This window comes from Macrobrachium nipponense, chromosome 4, assembly GCF_015104395.2.
Source record: "Macrobrachium nipponense isolate FS-2020 chromosome 4, ASM1510439v2, whole genome shotgun sequence".
Lineage (NCBI taxonomy): Eukaryota > Metazoa > Arthropoda > Malacostraca > Decapoda > Palaemonidae > Macrobrachium > Macrobrachium nipponense.
Window position 1 is genome coordinate 19,327,017 of NC_061100.1, and position 21,750 is coordinate 19,348,766.

A 21,750-nucleotide genomic window follows, 5' to 3' on the forward strand; every position below is an offset into this window, starting at 1 on the left:
TCTACGAAAAGAACATTTTCGTCAGGAATTATCTACAAGGTTCGAAGAACAAAATAATATAGCACATAGATAGATAGATAGATAGAGAGAGAGAGAGAGAGAGAGAGAGAGAGAGAGAGAGAGAGAGAGAGAATTTCCACAGTGTCCTACATCAAACGTGATCTTGAATCCCATTCTCAGTATCTACGAAAAGAACATCTTCGTCAGGAATTTTCTACAAGGTTCGAAGAACAAAACAATAAAGCACATACATGCGTGTGAACATATGACGACAGAGATGACACAATGAATTCGCTAAATCAAAAGCGGAAACCTCTATTATTAAAGCAATATTCACCCCAAGAAAAAAAAATAAAGCTTAATTAAGCTAAGTCATTCAAAGGCATCATGAAAAGGGAGGTTCTCTTCTCCTTTTTTTTTTTACAGATATTACTTCAGGCACTGCTCCACAGATATCGACTGCATGTCACGGCTACTGTATTCCAATTAATGGGCCCTAGCCGGCCTGTCAAATTTGGCGTGGTATGGAGTGAATTAAAAAAAAAAAAATAGCTTATTTCAGAGTATAAAATGCCAAACGCCAATACAATATGGCCAACCAAACTGTCAAGGAGATTGGATTTAGCATAAATACTTTTAACATCAATTTACGTATAGTAAGAGTAAAAGTTGCAAGAAATGTATAAAAATATTAAAGAGTGGTTTATGCATAATGACGTAAGTAACTCCATTGAAACAACAAAAACTAGCAAAGCAATCTTGAACAACTTCATAGCAGGGCTCCTAAACACACACACACAAGACACCTGTGCAAGGAAGCTCTCTCTCTCTCTCTCTCTCTCTCTCTCTCTCTCTCTCTCTCTCTCTCTCTCTCTCTCTCTTTCGTGCATGGCGAAGAGCTCTTATGCGAAAGGTATAATCAAGGCTCCCCAATTGTAATGCACAAATTGCAATGCTGTTTGTCGATGGAGACAAACAACCTACACACTGACACATGCACACGCTCTTTCTTTCTCAAATGACAAATGGGGCTTTGAAAAAAAACATGGAAAAAAGGACCTAGAAAAATAATAGTAATATATTTACAAAAAGTCAAGGGTACACTTAAAAACTCCTAAAAGCAAAGTCAAAGATTGTTTACAAACAGTGAGAAAGGGAAACGATTCTGCAAGCAAGTAGTAAACAGACCCAAGGTTTCATTGCATTTACGATTTCCTATCTCTGCTTATGCTTCTGTACACAACTATTAATCCAAGCAAATTCAAGAAAGCTAAAGGCCTCTTCATAGGGTGACATTAGAGGAAGAAGGCAGTATCAAAAGGGCCTTCTTGCTAAACACGACAATCTCCTACAAATGCTGTCAGTTCAGACTCAGAGGATTGAAATGTCTTTGTAAATATTGCCCTGAACGTCTCTTACTAAAATCTGAACCAGAGGTGACATTTACTTACGCTTTTGTTTATTTACTTATTAACTTGTTAATTTATTTTGTTTATTTTTATCTCTTCTCTCTGTATTCCCTATTGCCCTCTGTTACTTGTGTCAAATGAACGCCATATTCTTTGGAAGCTTGAATTATTTGAAGTCACTGGCCCCTTTGGTGGGCTTGTTCCATATAAATAGATAAATAGTGGTTTATCATCTGGATAATAATAATTATAATAATAATAATGATAATAATAACAGGCATGATCTCAAGATCCCTGAAAAGGAATCTGCTTAAGTAGCTCCAGGACTCAAGCAGAAGAGTGTGTTCGTAGAAACAGCGCAGATAGTAAGAAAAGAGATGGACAGGATCCTAAGGAGGCAGGATGCAACCCAGAACACCACACTACTATAAATACCACCCAGTCGAATTGGAGGACTATGATGGACCAAAAAATAAATAAATAAAATACTGCAATTTACCATTCATTCGAAACAAACGGACACATCTGAAAGTGTTAAAAGACGCGACCCGATATTGTACAGAGGAAAGGAAAATGATTTAACATGTGCTACACCACTGGTCTACAAGCGGTGCTTTGAAGGTAACAACAAGCTTAATCAGCTCATGAATGGGTGATCACTACTTTGTAAATATTCTTTAAATAGTATTGAGTACAATAAACTTGTCAAATCTCTCTCTCTCTCTCTCTCTCTCTCTCTCTCTCTCTCTCTCTCTCTTATTGTTACTTTGTAAATATTCTTTAAATAGTACTGAGTACAATAAACTTGTCAAATCAAAATCTTCTCTCTCTCTCTCTCACTCTCTCTCTCTCTCTCTCTCTCTCTCTCTCTCTCTCTCTCCTCTCTTATTGTTTACTTTTTGTAAATAAATTCTTTAAATAGTATTGGAGTACAAAAACTTGTCAAATCAAAATTCTCTCTCTCTCTCTCTCTCTCTCTCTCTCTCTCTCTCTCTCTCTCTCTCTCTCTCTCTCTTCTTATTGTTACTTTGTAAATATTCTTTAAATAGTATTGAGTACAATAAACTTGTCAAATCAAAATTCTCTCTCTCTCTCTCTCTCTCTCTCTCTCTCTCTCTCTCTCTCTCTCTCTCTCTTCTTATTGTTACTTTGTAAATATTCTTTAAATAGTATTGAGTACAATAAACTTGTCAATCAAAATTGTCTTCTTCTCTCTCTCTCTCTCTCTCGTCTCTCCTCTTCTCTCTCTCTCTCTCGCTCTCTCTCCTCCTCTCCCTCTCTCTCCTCTCTCTTCTCTCTCTCTCTCTCTTAGTTGGTTACTTTGTAAATATTCTTTGAAATAGTATGAGTACAATAAAACTTGTCAAATCAAAAATTCTCTTCTCTTCCTCTCTCTCTCTCTCTTCTCTCTTCTCTTCTCTTCTCCTCTCTTCTCTCCCCTCTCCCCTTCTTCTTATAGTGTTCTTTGTAAATATTCTTTAAATAGTATTGAGTACAATAAACTTTGTCAAACAAAATTCTCTTCTTGTTCTCTTTCCTCCTCTCTTCTCTCTCTCTCTCTCTCTCTCTCTTTGCTCCTCTTCTTTCTCTCTCTCCTTCTCTCTCTCTTTAAATTGTTACTTTGTAAAAATTCTTTAAATTAGATTGAGTACAATAAACTTGTCAAATCAAAAATTCTCTCTCTCTCTCTCTCTCTCTCCTCTCTCTCTCTCTCTCTCTCCTCTCTTCTTATTTTGTTACTTTGTAAATATTTTTGCTTAAATAGTATTGAGTACAATGAACTTGTCAAATCAAAATTCTCTCTCTCTCTCTCCTCTCTCTCTCTCTCAGTCTCTCTCTCTCTCTCTCTCTCTCTCTCTCCTCAAAGCGCGTATGTGCTCAAGTGTGATTTGTAATTTTCTCGGCTCTTCGACAAAAGCTCTCCTCACCTTGAGGGCGTTGGCCTTAGTTAACATGTGGCTAACATATGTAGGCACGCGATCTCCTCTGCAAATACACGCTTTGACGTCCACATAAATATACACATAAGGTCAACATGGCGCGCTGCACACACATCATTGAGAAATGCCAAAGAAAAATTATTTTAATTACGGGTGTTGCATTTTGCTTGTAAATATATATATATATATATATATATATATATATATATATATATATATATATATATATATATATATACTGTGATGAAGTGCCAAGTATCTGGTTACTACACTTACCATTCATTTATTGTTACCTCACAAAAGCCAGACCCCTGAACCCTCATCACAAGTACTAAACGACTGAATACTCTAAAGGCAACAGTGATCACTTAACAACTTACCAGTATTGCCGAAAATCAGACTAAGTTCATCAACACAGGTGCGAGGTAATCTTGTAAGTTATTAAATTAATCAAAGGGCATCACTCCATCAACAACTTTAACAGTCTAAGTAATTCCCTGATTTCAGAAGTCTAAGTACTTCCCTGATTCTAAGTCACTTCAAGTAAATTAAAAGAAAGCAGATCAATTACCACTCTATGTTTCTATCTAACATCAACATAATCAAATGCAAATATACTGGTTAGAAATGAAAACTTATAAAAATTTTAAATACAAAAATTTATTATTAAACTCGAAATTTATGAGTGAAATTCACAATATCAGGGAAAATTACTGTTACTTGAAAACAAAGTAAAGTTTAATTAATTCTTGAATCAATTAAGTAAAATTAAATCAAAATTAATTTATCACAAAATTCAAGAAAATTAATTCAATCAAAATTCAAAAGTGTCAAGCAATAATTGAAATTTGGAAATTAATTCACAAGTGCTAAAGAACAATAAAACTTGAAAAGACTTCTAAGTAAATGCAAATTAATTCACAAGTGTTAAATGTTTTGGCTAATGATAGGTAGAAACTATTTGAATTTTCTTGGTGTTCAAAGGTCCAAGTCCAAGTCCAAATCTCTCTCTCTCTCCTCTCTTCTCACTCCATCTCCATCTCTCAAATCTCTCTCTCTCTCTCTCTCTCGTCTCTCTCTCCTCTCTCTCTCTCTCTCTCTCTCTCTCTCTCTCTCTCTCTCTCGTAAATACGCAGGACCACATTGTTCCACGCCAAACAGCCTCAAACGACGACAGAGTAAACATTCGCTAAAACTTGCTTCTAGACCTCTGAATTTTGCAGCCTGAACTTCTGTGTATCTTTCAAGATGAAAATCTCTCTCTCTCTCTCTCTCTCTCTCTCTCTCTCTCTCTCTCTCTCTCTCTCTCTCTCTCTCTCTCTCCAGTGGAAATACTTTCATTTGATATCGAGGTCCTCTGGGAGGCACTTCATAAATTTATACCCCTATCCCAACCCCCAACACCACTCCCCCCACACCGTCACCATAGCGTACCCGAAAACAGCTCAAACGGTCCAATTCCACTTCGCGTAGTCCTCTTTTGCCAAAAAGGGTCTTCGACCAATCAAAGTAACCTCGATACGTGGGGGCTTCTCGTCGAGTATAAACACACGAGCTTTTTTTTTACGGACCTTCCTGGAGACAGCATCCCAAATGCAACCTTTCCTGAAGCGACGTTCGGGAAGTAAACAAACAAGTTGCGACAATAACCGACAGCTGCGTAGAGAGGGCGTTGCAGTAGTAGTCCCCTCATCTAAAGACCCGATAACGACCTAGATGATACACTGACATTTTGATACTGATCTTGATGAAGAAGAAGAGGAGAGGGATAAGAGAAAACGATGGATCCTCTTACATGTCTTTTTTGTGAAAAGTAACGTGACATTTTGATGCCGATCCTGAAAAAGAAGACGAAGAAGAAGAAGAGGAGGGGGAGGAGGAAGAGGAGATAGAACATAGGACAAGCTTCACGCTTGTCCTATTAAGCAAAAAGTATCGTCACTTTTGTTCAAATATCTCTTGCAATTCCATGAAAACATCCCACTCTGTCTTGGCAGGAATAGGTCAACTTGAGAGAGAAAGAGAGAGAAGGGCACTGCCCTCCTAAGTATAAGCCCCAAGCATAGTTGCTAACCTTGAGTACCCATCCTCTCTCTCTCTCTCTCTCTCTCTCTCTCTCTCTCTCTCTCTCTCTCTCTCTCTCTCTCTCTCGACAAAAAATGTAAATATATGCACCCTGTAGCCATGAATCAAAATCAATTAAATAATAAAATCCAAAATAGAAAAGAAACAAATAAAGAGAGGAACAAATAACATAGGGTGAAGGAAAAAAGCAAGCCATCACCGCAATATGGAGTGTTAGCAAAGAATTTCCAAGCATCAGCTCCAAGATACTACAGCTCAAAAGATAAATACTGTATATACGATGCTAGGTGATGGTGCAGATACGGAGAAAATTGCAGATTCAGACACAAAATGAATAATTATGATGAAGGAAGATCAAATATTTTGGAAAAGTTGGATTTTTTAGTGTCAGAATTTTCTGGAAAATTGAAGGAAAAGAACAACATTACCAGTCAAAGGAAAGAGACCATGGGTGGAAAAATCCTTATTATTACCCATATTAAATGAAGGAGATAACACACAAACCATCGTAGTGATGAATGCGCAGGATTTAGTTACGAGTAACTCAAAAAGAAAAACAGAGTTCTTAGAAGAACTAACCCAAATTGAAAAGAAAATAGATATAATGAATATAAGTGAAACCTGGTATTCCCAAGAGACTGGTAATGATGATAAAAAAAAAATGTTCCAAACTTTTTGATCAGATAGAAAAAATAGGAATCAAGGGGGAACCGTGACATATGGGAAAGACAAAAAACAAGGAAAAATATATGAGAAATATAGTAACTCACATCCTCAAAACCAGACAAAATTTCCCACCTATTCAAAATTGAACAAAATTTTCCACATCTTCAAAACTGAACAACATTTTTCAGTCTTCAAAACTGAACAAAATTTTCCACATCTTCAAAATCAAAAAAAAGATTAACATCTTCAAAACCAAACAGGACCGACGTTGGCACCTGAAGACGAACCCAGTAACATAACCCTGTTTTAATGACTTCCTTGTCCCGTGTCTTCTCCCTTATTGCGAAACGTCAAAACTGAAGTGGCACTCTTGAGTGGCACTCCCAAAAGCCACGCTGATCTGTGAGGCTTTTCTCGGGGGAAAGTGGTAGAAGGAGGGGAGGGGGGAGGTTAAGTTTCTGCTTTGACAAAAAATTGACTTATTAAGTTATTGTGCCGTTTTGCTTCTAAGAATATTGGCATCCTGCAGATTTATTCTTACAGCAAAATTCCTATGTGTAATATTATATATATATATATATATCTATATATTATATAATATATATATATATATATATCTATATATATATATATATATAAACTTCTACTGTCATCTTTTACAAGGAACTATGATAACCCCTTTCATAACAGAGAAACTAAAATATATATACGAAAGCCTAAAGTCTCGCAATTTATCCGAACCTAAACATTACGATACGCCTACATGATAAAAAGTCCGTGCACGAGCATCATAACACAAGAGAAAGCTGCACAAATGTTGCAAATAATGGTCTATGCAATTGAGTAACCGAAGCCGAAACCACATGCGGTCTATGCATGGATTGCATGCAATCAATCAAGGCCTTACGTAATGGGCTGTTCGGTATGCAGCTGGCTTCGTCTCACGCCTTTCCACAAGATTTCTCTCTCTCTCTCTCTCTCTCTCTCTCTCTCTCTCTCTCTCTCTCTCTCTCTCTCTATCTTAATTTTGTTCTAATTTTTCCATACAATTTCTATGCCAAAATTATTTAGTTTTTCCTGTTTTTTTATTCTTGTTTTTCTCTTGTTTTGTTTTCAAGACTTTCTGTACCTGAAGATTGATTTTTTTCCAGTTTTTTATTTTTGTTTTTCTCTTGTTCTATTCTGCAGACTTTTGTTGCCCAAAACACTAAGTTTTTTCTTTGGTAATTTTTTATTTTGCCTCCTGGTTCGTATTTCTATTTTTTAACAAATTCATCAAGTGATTTAACTTTCACGCCAAAATAATTATGGAAAAATTCGCAGATATTTTTAATACCTTTCACTCTCACAAAACTACAACGCACATTAATACTATAAGTCATTTCTAAACATATTTCCATCCAGACTTTTTTTTTTTGGCAAGTGAAGCCAAAATAGACTTCTGATTATACGAAGAATTTAAGGTGGTTATGCCAGCACAGGCTCCTTCCCCAGGTCAGGTGAGAAAAGGATGAGGTGTGGGCTTGCGTGGACCTCCTGACTCTTACCAACCACCGAATACGAAGAGAGATTCCCATGTAATGGTTTAGCCCCTATCAAATCATAGGGCATCGACTAAATATTGAATTAAGACCGGATTGGGCATCTGATCATCAGGTAGATATTTTAGGGCTGTTGCCTTGTATAATAAGGCGCCCTATGAGGTAATGTTAGACTTGCGATAATCTTACGCTAAGTCGGTTGGTATTGCACTTCCATATTCATTGGAGTGTCTTGGGGTTTGTAGATCACTTACGAAGTCGGTATTATCTTCTTTGGTTATGACGACGATGTGTTAAACTCATGATGATTCGGCAATGATGTGAGGATCTAGTAGAAACCACGAAGTACAAAAATACTTATATTCTCTGAATTTACATGGTGAAGATCAAGTAGGATTGTACAAGTCTTCTAATGACGATAGCTTGATCGCTTCTGCCAATGATGATGGCTAATTCTATTCTCTCTACATGATAAAGCTTAGGTAAAGAGGTACAGGTCTTCTAATGACGATAGCTAACTCTCTTCTGCTCGTTCTACATCTCGGTTACAAGTCATAAAGGAGCAGATAGTAGCTCGAACATATGAACATACAATCAGATGACATAGTTACATACGAACATACAATCAGATGACATAGTTACTAATCACGTAGGCCGCTTGAGCTATAGGTCACGGTGTTTGTCTCAAGCAGGAAGCTTCGACTAAAGTTTATAAACAATTGAATGACTACAGGTGACGGCATGTTATCTTAGCCTACATACTTTATTGTATACGTCATCTTTAGCGTCTCTAGTCTGATCACATTCCTGCAAGCAATCTGGTTGACCTCTTTAGTTTTAGTCTTTTATATATATGGACTAACATTCCATATTTTTATTATGTAATCATTACATAAAAGCTCGGTCAGCTACCAAAACCAACTACTAAATATTACTCAAACTTGACTTGCATTTGACTTATAGGAGTGTGATACAGACACTATGTGAATATATATAGATAAATAGAATGTACTTATAAGTAAACAAAATTCATGGTGTACACAAATACAGATTCAAGTAATAAGATATTAGACATAATATGCATATGATATTCGTAAATAATAGTGATCACGTGATATATACTGATATAGTTTTTCACTTTATCTCTTTAAAATACATATGCTACAGAAAATACTAATGTACTCTGATAATCGCATAGAACAAAGATTAACATGATAAAATAATATTTTAACTGATAAAAATTTCATATATGAATTGATAAAATTATATGTTTATGCTGATTGATTCGTTGATTTTTGTATGCTAACTGTTATATGTCTGCAGTTATTGGTAAGATAAAAGGTAACAGATTGATTATAGGCTACCTGAGTGTTTTATACATATGTATATGGATTCATATAATTATGATTAATATATGTGCACTTTAAATAGATTCCTATTGCTTACACGCAAAGATATATTTCGATTCTGTTATTTATGATCATTATATATAGATTCTAGTGCGTACAACGCAAAAAATATATTTCGATTTGTTAATTATGCGCATATATATAGGATACATGATTACCTTATTTATATATTAGGATACATGACCGAGGTTATACTACTTCACATTTAACTAGCGTTCGAACAACTTTTCGTCCATTACACAGTTCCAGACAACCACCTATAGCCAAATGAAAAGGCCAATTTCAAATGGTTAAAACAAGGGGAAAATTTGCCTGGGCGGGTCCAACGTTCTATTTTGCGCTCATACTTGTTCTCTGCATCCTAAGCCACACGAATACATTCGCGATGAATAAAATCATCCCCCAGCACGAGTCCTTCACAGCATAGTAGAGTTGAATATCCTTCGGGTCGTAATTGTCGGAAGTATGTCCCTTTTGTAGTCGATTTCCGACAGCCGCCAGAGCGTTCCGCATTAAAACGAGATTAGCGACGGGATACGGTGTCGGTCGAAGAAGTCCATGATGGTGCTTATTCCCTTCACATTGTATGCGGTTGTTACTCGACTGCCGTCGTCCGCAGCAACGAACGATTTTTTTTTAAGTTGTGATGTGAAACTCTCGTACTGCATGATACTGTAACCAGGTTCCATTAATCAGCCTGCAAGTGAAATTATACTTGTGACAAGGGCAAAGTAAATTCAGACGACATCCAAATACAGGGGGGAAGAAAGCCATTTAGAACCAGACTTAACCCACATGAATTCGCTGATATTTGTGGAATTCAAAAGAGTCAGCTGTACAAACTTTTTTATCCATGGCATTAACAATGAGTGAACCTATCCAGGTCTATGATGACTTGTAAAAATATCCATAATTATAAAAAATAAACAGATATCATTACGAATCCCAAAGAAAATTCAATATTACTGGTAGTAAGTTACTAGACAAAGAAGTGGAAAACGGAGCTATTTGTAAGATTGCCAGGCAACATAAGAGTCAAAGAGAATATTAATCATGATTCTGTATTTCTCTATGCTAACTGAAATTAAGTTGTGATAAAATCTGATCCTATGTGCCCCTAACAAAAGTTTCATATTCAATTTTCTCACGCGTATCCTCTGAGGTTAATTTTTAAACTTTATTAATAGGCTAGAGATGCAACGAAAGAACCCACTATGTAACTAATTTCTATATAAACTTTGGGTTTTTTTCAAGAAAAATGTGACATTTTCCCATGAATGTGATTTACTTGAATTGTGATAAACTAATGTTGCAAGTAAATTTTTCATATACGTCTTGATACTTCTAAATGTCCGTTTACCAAAGTCATAACTGATTTATTGACTCTAATTGTCTATGAGGTTCAGAAAAAAAAATTAATTCATTTTGATGTTATAGAAATTCTATTTGCTTATTTTGTTTATTAATTTTAAAATGATTGCAAGTCCTTAACTAAAGTTGCATTGCGCATACGGATAAGAATAGGTTATGTGGTATGTCATGTCATCATGACCTATGAACCACATGTGAAGTTCATGAGCTAAGCATTCCTTTCTCCAGTCAACCTGCTTCGCAAGCGGAGACGACACACACAGATGAAGCCTGTGTAAGCAGATTATTGAGGTTAAAAGGAACAAATGCTGATACGGCAATGATGACGTCGTCACTTGGCAGGAGATTGCTCTCAGCCAGCTAAGAGTTACGTTACTTGCTGTAATAAATACGACTTTAGTATTTTCAAATGATATTTTTTTGTTTTAATTCTCCACCCACATGAGAAGAATGTCTGAAAAAAAACAGTACCAAAATTGAACAATATATTAGCTTCATGTTGGAAATCTGCATGGTTATAAAATAAATGTAGTTATGTTAAATTAAATATTCCTTATTCAAACTAATGAAAAAGGTTTCCATACAAATTCTATATATATTATTAGCCCTGTTTAAGATTATTTGCATAGATATACATTTTCACTTCTAAACTTCCTGACTTTAAAATCTCTTTTATTTTATTTTATTTATTTATTTATTTATTTATATATATATTTATTTATTTATTTATTTATTTTATTTTATTTTTTTTTACTACGAATATAAATCACCGGGACAGACAATATGTCAGTAGGTTTTGATATGTGTTTGAACTTTTAGCTTATTTGTCATTACTAAAGCGTTAAGTTAGAGTTCAAATCTTTACGCATATATATTTGGATATTTAATTAACCTATGGTTACGTTTTGCTTATTGATTTTATCGTGATTCCTTTTTTATTATAATTTGTAACCCTTCCGACTTCTTACGGAGTGTATTATATTGACTCCACTTGTATCCATATTTATTTTATTTTTTATATTTATTTATTTATATATTTTTTATATATATATTTTGATAAATTAATGGTTGGCTTGAATATGTGGAAAAGTGTTCTAGCGGCGTACCGTATAAGGCTACTTGCGGTATCAATTCTATACAAGATATGAATGATAAAGGTATTTAAAACCGTGAGAACCGCTATAATCCAGTTCGGATCCAATATCACGAGTTGTAACTCGTAAGACATTGACACTTTCTTATTTATCTCTTATTCTACCAAACCGATTGACTCTGGGCGATAAAATATATTATTGGTTTTCTTAATGATCAAGGAATTCACACAACGTGTTAAGGAGATTATTATTGATTTACACCACCCGAGTCACAGATTATTATGTGTTGAATTCCATGTGTACTGATTTAGCACTCATAAATATTCCTAACGCACTCAATTGCGGTGGTTGTTTTCAGTGCTATTAATTCTATATAACGTGTCAAGGAACTATTAACACTAAGAAGTGTTTATTCCCTCTGTCAGACTCGTAATTCAGTTAATAATCCTACATATATTTTTTCAAGGATGATTTGGCAAAGGATAGGCCCCTAAACTGACAGGTGTCTTAGTGTATCCCTTGTTTTCATGACGTGTTACAATTAGTTATGTGCTTTTATATCTGTAAGCATTGTAGGCCAGTAAAACAGTGATTTGGCTTTCTGTGACATAATAGGGAACCCTGGATGACGGAATGCAACCAGTTTAGGACGATTGGTATGAAAGAGATTATTACTAATACCTGGTCGTTAGTCATCTGCTGTGTTCTTCGGGTTTTCCTCGTCACGGACCTACATATAATATTACATTTGATTACATAATTCTGATACACATACTTTAAATATACTTTTGCTTTAGGGTTTCTGCTCGAAGTGTTTATTGGTTTGCTTAGCCGCTGACCCTGTTTCCGTTCGAAGTGTTTATTGTTTTTTGCTTAGCTGCTGACCCTGCTTTGGGCCAGTTTGTAACAGTTCTGCGCTCCAACCCAGATATTCAATGCTCGCGATCTCTTCGGTTAAGGAATTTTCTTGTTTAGATATGGTTTTAACAATAGGCACGGATGTTTCTATATTTTTTTTTTTTTTTTCTTTAGTTCAATTAATGGTTCCTTGCAGTATGGTGCGGGATTGCGGGATAATGCGTCAGCTATGATAATTGCTCTCCCAGGTAGATATCTTATCTTGGCTCCAAAGACTTGAATGATCATTTGTCACCGAGTTCCTTTTGGACTGTGATTAAAGCCTTTGAAAAACTCGGTAAAGGACTCATGTTCAGTAAGGACTTTATCAGGATAGCCATACATTATGAACTTAAAATGTACTAGTGAGTTAAAGATACCTAGCCCTTCCTTGCCTATTACTGCATTTTTACTTTCAGAGGGCTTTAGTTTACGTGAATAAAAAGTTATAGGAAAGAACTGTTTATCATATTACTGAAGTAGTACCCTCTTACCCCTTGGTCTGAGGCGTCTGTTGCAATAAAAAAAAAATTTCCTTATTTAAACCAGGGATTTCTAAGTTAGGTGAGCTGCATTATTCCGCTTTTAAGATATCGAACGCCTGTTGATGCTTTTTAGACCATAATAAATCTACGCTCTTCTTCGTAAGATCTGTTAAAGGAGCTGTCATGATTGAAGAGTTACATATTTACATACGATTGTAATACCCACTACAGCGCAAAAGTGCTGTATCCCCCTTTTACGTTAATAGGTACCGGAAGTTATGAATAGCCGACACCTTACCATGGACTACTTTAAGACCTTGACTAGACAAATAAAACCTAGATAAACATATTCGGTTTTTAAAAACTTACATTTAGATATTTTACTCTGAGATTATTTGTCTTTGTCTCTGTAGCACTAGCTCTAGTTTATGTGAATGTACTTCTAAGGTATTTAGAAAAGATTATAAGACCAACCATATAAGCATGTAGGGTATCCCCTAAAAGTCTCCAAACACTATATTGTAATTGGGGCGCAACGTAAGAACGGAGGCATACGTAAAAATTGATAATGTCCCCTGAGTGTGCTGAAAACGGTGTATGAGGTACAATCACTTAGGTAATGGTATCTGGTAAAAGCTTTTAAGTAAGTCCAAGCTGGTGCAAAATAATTTATTCTGGCGTTTGAGGGAAAAATTATATGGGCTATTTGATTTCCTAATGACTCCTATTACTAACATATTTCAACTTCGTCTTTTATCTCTATTTTGAAATTTCATTGAGAGTCTATACGAAGGTACGTATATAGCTTTGTTTGTCCTTAGACCGTATTTTGTGTTAAATTACATCCGTTTTCCCCAGAGATCACTCGCTAGTGGAGAAACTTCCTGGTATTCAGATAAAAATAAAAATAAAAATTTCTGCTGAATCACCTCTGCTTGAATGACTTTACGGATATTACTTTAGATAGATTATCAGAGAGATTCATCTACGACTGGTTGGGCGGGATTAAAAATTAGCAACAATAAAAAATGCGATATTTATAACTTCCGTATGCACGATATGTATACGTTTGTGGATCACTAGATTTAACTTGTTGCTGCGAGGGTTTTGTTCGCAGAAATCGTTATATTTCAGAGTGTCGGGAAGGATTAAAATTTCAGATCCCAGCAAAGTCTTTTTACACGCACTAAGACATTCGAGGGTGCATGCTTCTCGAGATTTTGCGTGCAAACTGCAACTGCGGTTGTGGGAGAATTCTGTTGGGTCATTTGAACAATGTTACGATTTATGAGACAAATGTATAGTTCCTCTTTATAAGTTATTATTTGATTAACTGTCTCCTTTTTGTTCAAACGGATTTTAATATGTTTGAAGGTTTATAGGATTTTCCTTTGATAAACACGCCTTATTTTGCAGGAGGATAGATACAGATCAATGTTTTTTATAACTATAGAGGTATCTGTAAGCGCTCGCTTATCCGGACTTCTCATTAGGGAAGTTCGAACAACAGACGGTGAGTCCGTAAATACAGGATATTACGTGTACTAAAGGAATAAAACAAGATATTCTAATTTTTACGGCGCGTACAGTTGGGCTTAATCCACCACTTCTTATAATAACTTATTGTATTAAAATTACTAGAACCTGCTCTGATTACTTGATACGGTCGTGATATTCATAGGAAAATTCCCTTTAATTCAAAAAGGTATTGGCATGTATGATCCAACATCGCTTTTCCCCACTCTGCTAGAGTCGCTTATTGTGTGGAATTTGCTTTGCTTTGAAAACTCGGCAGATTTAACTGACCTTGACCGCTTGACTGGATGACACAATACCCAAGTGCTTAAGCACGATTTGTTTGTTTCTGAAAGGGCTACTGTTTACCTATTTCTTTTTGTAATAATTAGGATCCTTCTCTTTATTACATCGACAAAGTATTGTATGTTTTAGCATTATGTTGCTGCCAGTTATGTATAAAACAACGAAACATATGAATGACGAAACTATAAAGAATGAGCGATTACTATTTTAAAATAATTTATCTCTACTGCGTTATCGTGTACTTGCTGTTGTTTACTTCATTCTTTGCTAAAATTTGAAATAGTGAGGGATCCTGGTCAGCGCATTTAGCCTAATGAAAGTTTTTTATGGACATGTTATTCCTTGCAATCCAGCCGTATTTTTTAAAGTTAAGTTGAGTCATTGAGGTTAGATTTTTTTTATATAACTCAAAAAACTCAAGGCTAAAACTGCGATCGGGACTTTGCAAAGGAGCATTTATTGTCATGACCCGAAATAGTGTTACCTCTAATTTATCTAGATTTGTACGGGTGTTCCACTTGTTTTTGTGTGTTTTCTAATCACTACGGTGCCTAACGACCCTATCCATGCATCTGTATAAATACAGACGTCCACTGCGTAAACGCATATTCACTGTTTAATATGATTTGTTACGTAAGGGATTAATAATCACCAAAAATGATAAAATTAACATAGTATATGATTATGATATTTCAGTAGAACTTCTGGAAACAGACACTCAAAGATAAAAAACTTGCAGTAGCGAAATCTCAATGATGTAGATAATTTCTGTAAAAAAGTAAGATTAAGAATGTCTCGTAACTTCAGCCACAGGAATAACGAAATTCGACCTGTAAAGGAAGCACTCAAAGTTACTCCAAATGAATAAAAAATTGTACTTAGCTTGCTTTTGTGGGAAGTCACAGTGTTCCGATAACGACACACGGCCTTGGTCCTCCTCCTGTTTTTAGCGGATGACCTGGTTTTTGGCTTCAGTTTTCCCCGTGCGCATTGTTTCGATGATTCGAGCCCTTGAAGATCCGATGCTGCAGACGCGTTCGGTTTGTTTCTTGAAGTGCCGGAAACGCTCAATAAAGATGTTTTCTTGAATGATTCTAATGAGAGACGAAGCTTGCGTTGCCGTAGGAAAAAGACACGTCGGGTTTGTTTCTTGAAGTTATATTCACTACTGAAATTGTTCACTAAACGATGATACTAAGTTGCTTGAAGAATCTCTTGCTTTCGTCGTCGTTGAAGAGTTCTTGTTGTTTTCTGAAGTCGCTCACTAAACGATGATACTAGGTTGCTTGAAGAATCTGCTGCTTCCGTCGTCGTTGACTTTTTATGATACATGTTCATTATTCTGGTTTTTCTTCGGAGAAGTTGTAGAGTTCTTCTGGGACGCTGCCACCACTTTTAGGGCTGTTGCCTTGTATAATAAGGCGCCCTATGAGGTAATGTTAGACTTGCGATAATCTTACGCTAAGTCGGTTGGTATTGCACTTCCATATTCATTGGAGTGTCTTGGGGTTTGTAGATCACTTACGAAGTCGGTATTATCTTCTTTGGTTATGACAACGATGTGTTAAACTCATGATGATTCGGCAATGATGTGAGGATCTAGTAGAAACCACGAAGTACAAAAATACTTATATTCTCTGAATTTACATGGTGAAGATCAAGTAGGATTGTACAAGTCTTCTAATGACGATAGCTTGATCGCTTCTGCCAATGATGATGGCTAATTCTATTCTCTCTACATGATAAAGCTTAGGTAAAGAGGTACAGGTCTTCTAATGACGATAGCTAACTCTCTTCTGCTCGTTCTACATCTCAGTTACAAGTCATAAAGGAGCAGATAGTAGCTCGAACATATGAACATACAATCAGATGACATAGTTACATACGAACATACAATCAGATGACATAGTTACTAATCACGTAGGCCGCTTGAGCTATAGGTCACGGTGTTTGTCTCAAGCAGGAAGCTTGGACTAAAGTTTATAAACAATTGAATGACTACAGGTGACGGCATGTTATCTTAGCCTACATACTTTATTGTATACGTCATCTTTAGCGTCTCTAGTCTGATCACATTCCTGCAAGCAATCTGGTTGACCTCTTTAGTTTTAGTCTTTTATATATATGGACTAACATTCCATATTTTTATTATGTAATCATTACAGATATATATTCTCTCTCTCTCTCTCTCTCTCTCTCTCTCAAAACTGAAATGACAGAAAAAAAATAAGGAAAACAAAGAACAAGATAAAAGTATGAATGCAGAGATACTCATTGATACTACATATGAGGCAATCAAGCAGCATACATACGAAGAAATAAATTACGACATGACAACACAAAAGAAAATCCCGAAGAGGCTCTACCCAGATCTGCACAATGATGGGAAAGAGGAAAAAATAGACAAGAAAGACAAAGTCTGCAACCTTTTGAAAAGAGGGAATTGCAGATTCAGAGAAAGATGTTACTTCAAACATCCTAAGGTAGGTCACAACTATGAAATATATGGTAAATGTGCATACCTAGACGGCTATGAGGATGATTGCAGAGATCTACATCCAAAAATATGCAAAAACCTAAAAGAAGGAAAAGGATGTAAGTTTGACAAAAAATTTAAATATATGCACCCTGTAGCCATGAATCAAAATCAAATAAATAATCAATCAAATAATAAAATCCAAAATAAGAAAGAAACAAATAAAATGGGGAACAAAGAATATCAGGTGAAAGAAAAAAGCAAGCCATCACCACGATATGCAGTGTCAGCAAAATATTTCCAAGCATCAGCTCCAAGATACAACTCAAGAGATAAGAACTGTATTTATGATGCAAGAGGATATTACAGATACGGAGAAAATTGCAGATTCAGACACAAAATGAATAATTATGAGGAAGGAAGATCAAATATTATGGAAAAGTTGGATTTTTTAATGTCAGAATTTCTGGAAATGAAGAAAAGAACAACATACCAGAACAGGAAAGAGACATGGGAAAATCCTTATTATTACCCATATTAAATAAAGGAGAAAACACGCAAACCATCATAGTGATGAATGCGCAGGGTTTAGTTACGAGTAACTCAAAATGAAAAATAGAGTACTTAGAAGAACTAACCCAAATTGAAAAGAAAATAGAAATAATGAATATAAGTGAAACCTGGTATTCCCAAGAGACTGGGAATGATGATCAAATAAAAGGGTTCCAAACTTATAGATAAGATAGAAAAAATAGATATCAAGGGAAAACCGCGATATATGGGAAAGACAAAAAACAATGTGAACTAATAGCAGTAGAGTTTGAATCTGAAAAATTAATGAACATAGTAATATATAGACCCCCTAATACTAAAGAGTTTGACATAATAATAGAAAAATTGGATGATATATGTAGAAATCACAAGGACTGGACTATTCTCCTATTTGGAGACTTAAACTTTCCTTTCGTAGACTGGAAAGAACAAATAGGAGATTGTGGTTGTATTTATACATATAAAAAAGAGAGTAATAGTAGTGCAGAAGATAAGAGGCAATTCGAAAAGCTATTAGATATGCTACTAGAATACAACATTCAACAAATAAATCACCTGCCAACAAGAAAGGAAAATACTTTAGACCTAGTATTTGTGAACGAGGTGAATTATGTTAAAGAAATAATAGTTTATAATGCGAGTATTTCAGACCATAATGTCATAGAATTAACAGTCCATTCCAAAGCAAGTGAAAACAGAGATAAGCAAGAAATGAGAATGTGGGAAGGATATGGAAAATACAACTTCTACAGTAAAAATATAAAATGGTCAGAAATGAATGAAGAATTAAACAAAGATTGGGATAACAATTTCGTAAGTGATGACATAAGGGTAAATACGGAGATACTATATAAAATATTAGAGAAAATAGTGGAAAAATATATACCAAAGAAGAAAAGTAAACATCAGTCATGCATACCAAGAGACAGAAGGATAGAAGGATCTTGTTCCAGAAAATCAGAAAGTGGAAAAAAGGTCTTGCAAAAGAAAAAATGCATGGAAAGTTATAGAACTAAAAAGTAAGATAGAAATTGCAGAACAAAAGATTGTACAATCAAAAGAAAATGAAAAATGGGACTTATAAGAGAAAACCCTGGTAAATATCAAGCAAAACCCCAAACTATTATACTCGTACGCGAAAAAGATAAATAATAGAAGAATAGAAATAGGCCCTCTAAGAATTGAAGGGAGATTAACGAATGAAAAAAAGGAAATATGCAACATATTGGCAGAACGATATAAGAGAGAATTCACCCGTAGAAATGATAATGAAGATAATGATAGAGAAGTAAGGGACAAAAATAGTGAATATTTAGCTGACATAGATATTAATGAAGCTGATATTGTGCAGGCTATTAATGAAATTAAAAATGGAGCTGCTGCAGGGCCTGATGGTGTCCCTGCTATTTTGTTAAAGAAAGTAGTTCATTCTATCGCAAAGCCACTTGCAATATTGTTAAGACAAAGTGTAGATACAGGCAAGATTTATGATGAGCACAAATTAGCATATATTACCCCTACTTTCAAAAGTGGATCAAGACTAGAGGCAAGTAATTATAGGCCTGTGAGTCTAACATCACATATTATGAAAGTGTATGAAAGGGTAATGAAGAAAAATATTATGAAACATTTAATAAAAAATAATTTGTTTAATATAGGACAACATGGTTTCATACCCGGAAAAAGTACACAAACTCAACTGTTAGTCCACCATGAGAACATATACAAAAATATGAAAAGCGGAAATGAAACATATGTGGTTTATCTAGACTTTGCAAAAGCTTTTGACAAGGTAGACCATAATATATTAGCGAAGAAAATTAGAAAACACAATATCGTGGATAAAGTAAGAAGATGGTTAAAAGAATTTTTACACAACAGAAAACAGATAGTTATTGCAAACGATGAGAAATCAGATGAAGCTAAGGTAATATCCGGTGTGCCACAAGGTACGGTGTTAGCTGCACTACTGTTTGTTATTATGATTACAGACATAGATTGTAATGTTAAGGACTCGGTAGTGAGTAGTTTCGCTGATGACACAAGAATAAGTAGAGAAATTACTTGTGATGAAGATAGGAACGCGCTACAAAGAGACCTTAACAAAGTATGATTGGGCAGAGGTAAATAGGATGGTATTTAACTCTGATAAATTTGAATCAATAAATTATGGAGACAGAGAAGGAAAGCTATATGCATATAGGGGACTTAATAATGAGACAATCACAAATAAGGAAGCAGTTAAAGACCTTGGTGTGATGATGAATAGGAACATGTTATGCAATGATCAAATAGCAATTCTATTGGCAAAATGTAAAGCAAAAATGGGAATGTTGTTACGGCACTTCAAAACAAGAGAAGCTGAACACATGATTATGCTTTATCAAACATATGTTCGTAGTCCACTTGAATATTGCAATATGATATGGTACCCACACTATCAAAAGGATATTGCACAAATAGAGAGTGTACAAGGGTCCTTTACAGCTAGAATAGAAGAAGTTAAGGACTTTGACTACTGGGAAAGACTACAATCCTTAAAATTATATAGTCTAGAAAGGAGAAGAGAACGCTACATGATAATTCAGGCATGGAAACAGATAGAAGGAATAGCCGAAAACATCATGGAGCTAAAAATATCAGAAAGAGCAAGCAGAGGTAGATTAATAGTGCCCAAAACTATACCAGGAATAATAAGGAATGCACACAAGACATTAATCCACTACGCACCAGCATCGATAATGCAGCGTCTATTCAATGCGTTGCCAGCTCATCAGAGGAATATATCAGGAGTGAGCGTAGATGTGTTTAAGAATAAGCTCGACAAATATCTAAGCTGCATCCCAGACCATCCAAGATTGGAAGATGCAAAATATACCGGAAGATGTACTAGCAACTCTCAAGTAGACATTAGAGGTGCCTCACACTGAGGGACTTGGGGCAACCCGAACAAGATTTAAGGTCTGTAAGATAAGGTCTCTCTGAAAGTAATATAGATTTAGATGGCATCAACATATTAATGAGATCTTTATAAAAAAAATGCAGTGAAAGGCTCTCTCTCTCTCTCTCTCTCTCTCTCTCTCTCTCTCTCTCTCTCTCTCTCTCTCTCTCTCTCTCTCTCTCTCTCTCAAAGTAATATAATTTAGATGGCGTCAACATATTAATGTGATTTTTATAAAAAAAATACTCTGAAAGCTCTCTCTCTCTCTCTCTCTCTCTCTCTCTCTCTCTCTCTCTCTCTCTCTCTCTCTCTCTTCCAATCCAGGCGTTAGGGTTAATTCCTGTAACAGAGAAATCGCAGTTCACAGTGCAAACAGCAGAATCTAGCAAAACGTAACGAGGATACATCTTATTCGTTATGATAAATTAAGCTCACTTGAACTAACTATGAAATTCTCTCTCTTGCAGAACCTTCAGGTAATGAACTTATAACTTATCAGTGGCCCCAAGCATCGCAGATTAATTACAACTGGATATATATTATTATAAATAATGATCCTTTACGCAAACCCGCAGATTGGAATTATGTTATTATCTCAATTATCTCCAAGCACTTAGTTTAATAATGTTCTCCATTTTGCACAATAAACTTGTTTATAAATATATATCTTTTATTCAACATCAGCTAGAGGTAGACTTCCCAGATTAGACCCTATTATAAAATATAGACTGGAACTATCTACATTACCTCCAAGCACTTCGTTTCACACATTTTCATCCATTTTTAATAAGTTTGTAAATTAATACATATATTTTATGCAATATTAGCTAGATGAAGGCTTCCCAGATTAGACCTTGTTAAACGAAATAGACTGGAACTATCTGCATTACGTCCTAGCACTTCGTTTTAGATATTTTCCTCCATTTATTTTAAGAAACTGGAATTCTCTCCTTGCTCTTGGTGTTCCAGACTTGTAACTCGACCTCTTTTCCCCATATAATCCAGCGGACATCAAAAACCCCCAACAACAACACCTAAGCTCTGGAAACTTGAATTCTCTCCT

At 35.3% G+C, this 21,750-nt stretch overlaps 1 protein-coding gene across 1 annotated transcript in view; it reads left to right on the forward strand.

Annotated features, from left to right (window-relative positions):
• LOC135210744 (M-phase phosphoprotein 8-like) overlaps positions 1 to 21,283 on the forward strand; it is a 317,022-nt gene extending 295,739 nt beyond the window's left edge. Inside the window, exon 12 of the mRNA XM_064243573.1 lies at positions 21,155 to 21,283. Within this exon, the coding sequence (XP_064099643.1) occupies positions 21,155 to 21,167 (13 nt within the window). The 3' untranslated portion in view covers positions 21,168 to 21,283. The remainder of the gene's footprint in view (positions 1 to 21,154) is intronic.
• Positions 21,284 to 21,750: the final 467 nt, after the last annotated feature.